The sequence below is a fragment of the Triticum urartu genome, chromosome 7A, assembly GCF_056163025.1.
Source record: "Triticum urartu cultivar PI428250 chromosome 7A, HENAU_Tu73, whole genome shotgun sequence".
Classification (NCBI taxonomy): Eukaryota; Viridiplantae; Streptophyta; class Magnoliopsida; order Poales; family Poaceae; genus Triticum; species Triticum urartu.
Window position 1 is genome coordinate 707,559,901 of NC_141879.1, and position 9,406 is coordinate 707,569,306.

The 9,406-nt window shown below is 41.3% G+C and overlaps 1 protein-coding gene across 1 annotated transcript; it reads right to left on the reverse strand.

Annotated features, from left to right (window-relative positions):
- Nucleotides 1-4,551: 4,551 nt before the first annotated feature.
- Nucleotides 4,552-9,187, reverse strand: LOC125525813 (uncharacterized). The gene is made up of 11 exons (XM_048690815.2): nt 8,981-9,187; nt 8,223-8,372; nt 7,736-7,991; nt 7,404-7,638; nt 7,143-7,293; nt 6,863-7,027; nt 6,292-6,358; nt 5,766-6,205; nt 5,540-5,696; nt 4,999-5,438; nt 4,552-4,913 (listed from the first exon to the last, which is right to left on the reverse strand). The coding sequence occupies exons 2-11, from the start codon at nt 8,319-8,321 to the stop codon at nt 4,785-4,787; spliced, it is 2,139 nt and encodes a 712-aa protein (XP_048546772.1). The 5' UTR covers nt 8,322-8,372; nt 8,981-9,187; the 3' UTR covers nt 4,552-4,784.
- Between the last annotated feature and the right edge of the window lie 219 nt (nt 9,188-9,406).

Here is a 9,406-nt window from a genome sequence, read left to right on the forward strand (position 1 = left end):
TCTCTTACAGTCTTTCTATCAAAAAAAATACTACTACCCCGTGCTTTGTTTGATTTTTTTGCCCGAATTTTCAAATTTCTGAATTATTTTAACCTCTAATCTCTGATCACCCCTCATCGCTGCTCAATTTAATCTCTAATTACACCTCGTCATTCCAAATCATCTAACTTCTCGGACGGTCACCCATCCTCTCACTACTCCAGCCTGAGCACGCTTAACTTCTGAGTTCTATTCTCCCTCGATTCCAAGTCTACACTTATTGTTTTCCTCACAATAGTAAGATGTCAATCCTATTAACCCTCGGGAGTTTAGCTTGAGCATGAAGTCACACATTTCACTGTTTGAGTTTAAAACTATTGTTCTAAAAAACAATGATTATTTAGTAACACTAATATTTCTTGAATAAGTAGTTTGACCACATTTTGACCATAGTTTGACCAAAATTCCAAAAAACTGAAATATTTATTTAGTAACACTAATATTTCTTGAATAAGTAGTTTGACCACAGTTTGACCAGATTTGACCAAAATTAAAAAAAAACTGAAATTTGAGCATAACTTTTTTTCCTTTTAGAATTTGAGGATTCTAAAAATTTGCAAACATGCCGTAGGCGGTCTCCATCGGATGCGGATTTTCGTGCTGAACATTTTGATATATTATACGTTTTTTCTGACATCGTAAGCAAAAGTTATAGCCGTTTTACATTTTCCCTACACTTTTTGCAAAACATGTCCAAATTTAAGTTTTAAAATTTTCCTAACTAGTAGATATAGTAAGATAACTACATCTCGAAGGATTTTAATTTTTGAAACATTTTGATATATTATACGTTTTTTTCTAACATCGTATGCATGCAAAAGTTATAGCCGTTTTACATTTTCCCTACACTTTTTGCAAAACATGTCCAAACTTAAGTTTTTAAATTTTCCTAACTAGTAGATGTAGTAACATAACTACATCTCGAAGGATTTTAATTTTTGAAGTTTTTATCATTTTCTTTTGCTTTTTACAAAACCGAAAAAGCGATCCAGGGGGGGTAGAGTTTCAAAATGGGACCTTTAGTAGTAGCGAGGGTTTTTACCCCTCGCTACTACTATGGCACGTCCCGGAGGGGCACGGTTGAGACCTCTTAATAGTAGTGAGGGGTAAAAACTTAGTAGTAGCGCGGGTTTATAACCCTCGCTACTACTATGGCATGGCCCAGGGGCACGGGAGAGACCGCTTAGTAGTAGCGAGGGGCAAAACCAGCGCTACTGCTATCAACTTAGTAGTAGCGAGGGTTAAAAACCTGCGGTACTACTATGGCATGTCCCGATGGGCACGGTAGAGACCGCTTAGTAGTAGCGAGGGTTAAAAACCAGCGCTACTGCTATCAACTTAGTAGTAGCGAGGGTTAAAAACCCGCGCTACTAGTAAGTAGCAGTAGCGAGGGGTATAAACCTGCGCTGCTAGTAAGCGTCTGTGTATAAGCTTTTCCCTAGTAGTGATTGTTTATATGTTCCGACGACTTTTTTTTGGTAAGAAGTTACCACATGTGTGCTAAGCAAGTTATCATGCGAGTTGAGATAAGTTATCATGTTGATTACATAGAAAGTGTCAAAGCTTAAACATGATTCCTCCAACATTCTTTGCACGTAAAAAAATGTCAGAACATATCAACATGAGATCCGGTTTCGTAGGTCTCGCCGCGGTGGATTTTTTATGTGAAAATGATGTTTCGATCGGACCGATTGTTTGAACTATAAAACATTTCGAAGTTTTGAAAATATTGGAGAACCTAGGATGATATCAATTTTTTCTCCTCTAATGCATGCATACATGTGTAATATAGGTTATCAGCTCTGATGTGTGTGAATTATCATGCTACTTACACGGGGTTGTTAGGGTGAGGTGGGGTGGGTGGGGTATGTTTTTAATAAAAAAATTCTCTTGGGTCTAAAGTTACAATGTTGTTTTTACATATTTTATCATCTTTGGTGTGCGTAAATTATCATGCCATTTGCACATAGGTTATCGGGAGGAGGGGAAGATGTTTTCAACAACTCCCCCCCCCCTTCCCATGTGAAAGTTATCGTGATGTTTATATATAAGTTATCAAGTCTGCGATGCGTACATTACCATGCAATGTACACATAAGTTATCAGGTATGTTGTTTATCAACTTTTTTCTCAAGTCAAAAGTTATCGTGGTGTTTGTACATAGGTTACCGTCTATGTTGTTTCGAAATTTTCATACTGTCTAGACAAAAGTGGTCAGACATATGTTTACAATAGCTTTTTCCCCGGGTCAAAGGTTACCGCGGTGTTTGTACATAGTTTATCATCTTAGATTTGGTATATTACCATGATATTTACATAGAAGTTACCGGAAATATGTTTTCAAACAACTTTTCCATGTTGGGTTATCATGTCTGCAATGTGTTAGTCATCATGTTATTTGCATAGAAGTTACCGTGGTATGTCTCAACGACTCCCCCACCCCCACCCCCGCCGACAAAGTTATCAGGACCGAGGTACATAAGTTATTAGGTCTGCATGTATGAGTTATCATGTTATTTGAATAGAAGTTACCGTCGTATGTTTCAACCCCCACCCTCATCGACAAAGTTTTCAGGACCGGGGTACATAAGTAATTAGGTCTGCGAAATGTGAGTTACCATGTTATTCACACAACAAAAGTTATCGGAGGGATATTTCACCCCTTCCCTCCCCCGGTTGGTACAGTTACATTATCAGGTCTGCGATGTCTGAATCATGCTATCTACAGAAAACTTACCAGGGGGTGGGGGGTGGGGGGGGGGGGGGGGGGCTCCCCCTCCTGCCTCTCCAAAAGTTAACATGGTGTCACCAACTCTTGCGGTAGAAAAAAAAACCTGAAGATGAGTTGGTAAAATATCTACTTAAGTGTGGGAAAAACCGGTCACTAAATTACCTTGTTTTTATGCAAACGTGGTATAGGAGACGGGTTAAATACCCTATTGACTTTCATTCCTTCAAGAAAAGGGAACGTGGGTGAGGTGGTTGTTTAGTTGAGTTGGCTCAAAACGGGTGCAAGTTTCGAATGCTGCTGTTCACACTTTGTTTGCGTCAAAAAACAAACTACCCGGTGTTACATGCAAAAATCTCGAGCGAAAAAAATGGATTAAAATCAGAGGAGATCGTTCAGAGGCGGAAAAGGTGGATCGGGAGGAAGGCCTACTATTCTGATGGAGGAAAAAAAATTGGATCTGGAGCGAATCGAGCGTGCATACATCAGAAAAAAGAAAACTGTGGTGGGCCGCAAGATGCCGATCGTGCAGCAATGACGGCGTACTTTGCAGAATTCCTGCCGTATGGATTTTAGCTTTCTCGTTGTAATAATAGTTTAGACCATGAGCTGAAGCAGAGAGCACGGGGAGGCATCATATCTGCTACTGTGAAGTGCAATTTTTTTCTGCTAGTCAGAGTAGCAGCAGGAATGTTTCGTAGGCCTAATTGGTAGCCTGGACTTATGATAGATGTGATCACATTTCCTTATGAGAATCCACGGTGCTTCACTTTGGTAGTTTCATTTTTTCTCTCCCAAAAGAGGATTAGCACCCCCGGGCTCTGCATGCAGCCTTCTGGTTCTTCCTTGCCAGCTATATATGTCTAGCTTCAGTTAGCGCCACCTTGGATGTGTCTGTTAACGGTTCCAATAAACAACCAAGACTTGTAGTAATGCTAGCTGATGCATTTTTAAAGGTTTATTGATGAGTGTACAAGTCATGCTATTTCCTAAATTAGGGTTATTGAGTAAGTAAAATCTGAGAAATGGCAAAACCGTTGTAACAGAACTGACAAGTGCCAACCGACCCTGCCCTTATCAAACACTAATGCAGAATGTAACTGGACTAAATTTTTTGCTATTGCTCCTCTACCGCGGTGCCTAGCCAAGATCAAAACCAGAATAGATTGCAGACCTGTGAAAGCTGCCTATTGCTCCTGTATGGGTGCCTAGGCAGATGGTAAGCAGAATGCAAAAGTTCAACCAGGTTGGAATAAATTGAAAACTCTTAGGGCATGTACAATGGTGCTATCTTAGAAGTGCCACATAGGATAAATGATGAGGTGGAGGAGAGAGAACTCATAAGAAAAGAGAGAAGACAAGAGATGATCTCTTAGGACAATATATTTCACCACGTTTGTACGAATAGTTAGTTATTGAAGATAAGGCTAAGAGATTACCCATTGTAGACATTTTTTTGTCATCTCTAAATAACAAGCAAGACTTAAGATAAGACTATCTTATGAACCATTGTACATGCCCATAATGACGCCTCAATAGCCTTTTCAATCAGTATCTTATTCCAGTCAAACAGAAACACAAGCACAAAAAACAGGAAAAATGGTGGGCTGTGAAAACAACAGGAAAAATAGTGGCACAGGAAGGGATAAAATCAAGAACGCCATTTACGAATGAAAGATGAGGAAAGGTGGGGAAACAACCAGACAAACCTCACGGGGACGATCTGTGGAGATCTTGCCGCCGGAGCTGCGACTCTGGCACCACCCTCCTTTCGGTTTAAGAACATATTCCAACTGAGATATCACCATTCACATTGAGCTTAATCAAATTCGGGTTACAACAAAAATAGAAGATGCAGAGCATCCTTGCAATTTATGCACACATAGCACAGTGGCATTCGCTTATTAGATACTACAGAGTATATGGCAGTTCTTGACATATGAAATGAACAAAGGCGTTCGAAATGGAGTGCATGTGCTGCCGATAACTTGGGAAAATAGCCCATACTATTGACCATTTCAGTCCATGGTGCCGCCGAGGAGGCTGTCCAGTAGTTTTGAAAAGGGCGCCGACAGATGCGGTCTTTCGGGAACTGGAAGGCGGGTGAAAGTTCCACCTGGAGAATTTTTTGCAATGGCTTGGAGACCCTAGCATATACACACGAGATATGGATACACTGAATTAGTTAGTAAGCAAGGATTTTGGCTGGAGTAGCTCTGACTTCATACATACCTGGTTATATGCGTCCCCACCAACAGTAAATGTGTGGACAGGCACTGTAGAGACGAATTTCTCCGTTCCATCAAAGAAGTCACCCTTGTTTATCAGTCCATCAGAGAAGAACAAGATGATGCCGTTGCGGTAACCGCGGTTGCTGACCATTTTATGTGCCTCAACAAGGCCTGATGCCATGTTTTTAGTGCACGTCATCCTGCGCCTGGTGGATCCAGTGTAGCCAGTTTCCTTTGTCTCGGCTGAGTCAACTACTTTCATGTCCGATGTGTATGTGTTGGGGGTTGACATGACGTACATGTAACCCATGCAACTGTCAACATAGTGGGTGAGCTTCTCTTGCACCAACCAAAAGACCCCACTATCCACCGTGTACCAGGCTGGGGTCGAGTTAGTGCAGTCAAAGGCATACACAATCACCACATCTAGTGGATCCCTTCCTGCAAACCAGTATGGACAATTGGTTATCGACGCATCGTACTATGCATGTTCGTGATGATTAAAAATTCGGACCGGATTAGATGTTCTTATGTATATATACCTGAAATGAAACTCAGAGGTCTCTCAACATCCTCCGGGGTGCCTCCAAGGAGGCTATCTAGTAGCTTCGAGAAGGGTGTTGACAGATTTGGCCTTTCTGGAACAGGGCTGGTGTGAAACTTCCCTCCCGGAGAATTTGCCGCAATGGATTGGAGAACCTAGCATAGGAATAAATTACTTACTGAGCCGATCTTATTTAGACGGATAATCTCTAATTCGATACATACATGGTTGTACGTGTCCCCGGCAAGGGTAAATGTGTGGACGGGCACTTTTGAGATGAAGTTGTTTGTTCCATCAAAGAAGTCACCCTCGTTCTTCAACCCATCAGAGAAGAACAAGATGATGCCATTGTGGTGCCCACGGCTGCTGATCATATTATGTGCCTCTGCAAGGCCCGATGCCATGTTCTTAGTGCAGGTGGTCCTGCGCCTAGCGAATCCTGTGTAGCCAATTACCTTTGTCTCCGCCGGGTCAACTACTTTCATGTCTGACGTGTATGTGTTAGCAGTTGACATGACGTAGATATAACCCATGCAACTATAGGGGAAGTGGGTCAGCTTTTCTTGCACCATCCAAAAGATCCCATTATCCACTGTGTACCAGGCCGGGGTCGATTCAGTACAATCAAAGGCATACACAATCACAACGTCCAGTGGCTCCCTTCCTGCAAACCAGTATAGACAATTAATTAATTCATGCATATTCTTGATGTTGACTCCCGACTTAATTGCACTGGATGCCTCTATATACCTGAACTGTCACCGGAGAGCTTAAGTGAAACATGGTGGGAGGAATTCACCGTGAGGGTATGGAGACCCTGGAATATACACAACAATACAAGACATTGGAAGAACCTAATTAATAAGCTGATAAAATATTTGGACTAGAGCACATATAAAAATTACTTAAACTAGGTTTCGTCTCCTCTTGAATCTCCTAGGACATAGTTGGGACATGAAACAGAGTAGCATTTTGGAAGCACGTTCCCACCATGGTCACAAGTGTAGGAAGTTTTATGAGCCAACGTGCATCAACATCAGTTGAGTATGAGTTCCAACCGCTGTCCATCATAGTGGGTCTCGGGCTATTGTCATAACTGCTTATTATTTTGAAATGAAAGATAATTGCTCATTATAAATTTTCTAACACCTACAACCTATAGATAACATTATCCATTTGGAGGCTAATGCTTTCGGTAAGAACAAACACAATAAAGATTACACGACGCTGTCACGCTTCAAGTAATTCTGTTACCTTTCAGGGTCATACAAATACTATAATCATGTTTTAGAAACAAATATGTAGATGTTCGCAATGGTACCTTGCCCAAAACCTGAGTTTCCATATCATTCAAGTTCACCATAATCTCCTTCATTGTGGGCCTCTGGTGTCTGTCAGTATGCACACAGCATATTGCAATTTTGGTGCATGTCTCTACTTGATATAAATCTGCTGTATTATCCCTCTCCCTCCAATATGTACATACCTGCAATGTCAATACACAAAAAATTTATCAGTAGCATCATCCGATGGATAATTATTATATATATGATCATAATACCAGGTCGATGTGTAAGCTTTAAAAAAAAGGTTATTCGTACATATTCAACAAATTTCTTGGGGCCATGTTCGTGATAATGTTGTAAACCGCCAGATCCTCCAATTACATTTATAATTGTAACACCTAAACTGAAGACATCAGCCTTGTATGACACCACACCCTCATTTCTTAGTTCAGGCGCCATGTAGTTCCTGCATGAAATCGGAAGAAAAAATTAAGGGCGCAATCATCGTCACCATCTGTTTGCTTACATGAGAAAAAAAATCATCTCAAATTTAATGAAGCATTCCACTGTGCTCACATTGTCCCTGAGACTGTACCAGCGACTTTGACATGGGTACGGCTTCCAGTGTAAATCCTTGACAATCCGAAGTCTGCAATTTTTGGATTCTTGAGCTTGTCAAGTAATATGTTGGCAGGCTTTAGATCCAGGTGGAGGATCGCACGTTCGCACCCATGGTGAAGATAACATAAACCTTTACAAGTCCCTTTTATTATTTGGTAATGCGTGTGCCAAACATCTCCCAGGGATTTTTCTGCAAAGAGCATTGGACAATTACTGTGTAACATGGAATTAAATAATATTATTTTATAAATTACCAGGGAAAAGAAGAGAACTGGATTGAAGTTTACCACAAAGACATCTGTCTAGGCTTCTACCGTGCATATATTCAAAGCAGAGCACTTTGTATATGTGTTTACCAAAAACAGGGCCATCCTTCTGCTCAACATATTGGCTGGTGATTTCGTTGCAATAACCAACTAGTCGTACAATGTTTGAATGTTTGACGTTCATATGGTTACTGAGTTCGTTCATAAATTGGTCATTGTTGATTCCTATGGCCGAATTAAGCAACTTCACTGCTATCTCTTCATTCTTGTAGACTGCCTGTTTGCGTTTGAGAAAACTAATTAATAATACTCCTCCCTCCACTCTATGTTATAAGGTACAGTATATTATTATTATTTAGAACTTCCTTAACGATAGAATGTTTAACTTTTGAAAAAGTTAATACACCTTATAGAACGGAACAGACATACTATCTTGTTTTTCATGACTAAACTAAATACCAAGTTTTTTTTATTGCGGGTAACAAAATACCAAGTTGATCATTGGTACCTTGTAAACTTCTGCATAGCCACCACTTCCAATTTTTTGGGCGTCCGAAAATTGGTTGGTGATTATTTTCAAATCATATAATTCTATCCGTTGTGCCATGGTCCAGCGACGATATACGTGCTATATATAACTAGGCCGGCGCACCCTTTTCTGCATATGAAAAAAACATCATCAGCCTCGTTGTACAGAGAGCACGTAGGGTATATACGGTTGTATATAACTATCTGATCGGAAACATGTTTTCTGCCAGATTTGAAAATTTCCGGCTCAACCTGGGTTAGCCACAAGCATCAGTGGAGTCCGACAGCGGGTGCCAGGTATGAGGTGGGATGAGGTAGAAGGTGGCACCTGGACTGGCAACGAAAATGGTACAGACCGCTGGCGTCGATGGCATGGCAGCAGAGCAGGGTGAGAGGCGCTCAAGGTTCAATTCTACAGGTGAGGTTCTTTGTGTGTTGGAAGCTGATAATAGAGGGGTGGCTCGTAGCCTCGTGTATGCACTGTTGTGGGCGAATTTCAAAGATTTTCCAAACTCGGCTGAATTATATCGAGTCAGTGGCACAATTTGAATTTGGCCGAATCCTTTCAAAAACAATCACGTACGGTACTTATGATATTCTGCGGAAGTCCCGGCCAGATCTGGCTAGGGGGTACGAATTCTTAAAATGAAATTATATAGCCTTTCCATGGCGGAATGGAAGTCGTAGGATCTGCGTAAAATCAACTAGAAGATGAGAGCGAAGATGGAAGAACCTAACCTCCTTGAAGGTCCTGCGGCCGCGTGAGATGCCCTGCTCGCTCACACTGATTAAGCCAGCAGATCGATATCTATATTTGTTCGGGCGCCAGAGCATAGGTAGGTTGGCCCCAAGTTTCTTTGCTTTATCTCAATGGATGGATGTTCCATGTTTGTTGGCTAGTTGTGTGACTTGTCACAACTGCAGAACTGCTCTTTAAGACCTCATCGCATAGGGGTTGCTCCGAATTACGTGTGATGTGATCAGCACAAGATGTGGATTCAACTTGATGGTCCTTAGTATCCTCTAACCCTCCAACCCTCTTTAGTTCTGTCAAATGAACTGAAATTTTCAGCACAAAAGAAATGGCTGAAATTTCAAAATCAAACCACTTTCACTACTGCATAACTGCTTACGGCACCCGCAAACTGTCTGCATCGGTCCGGA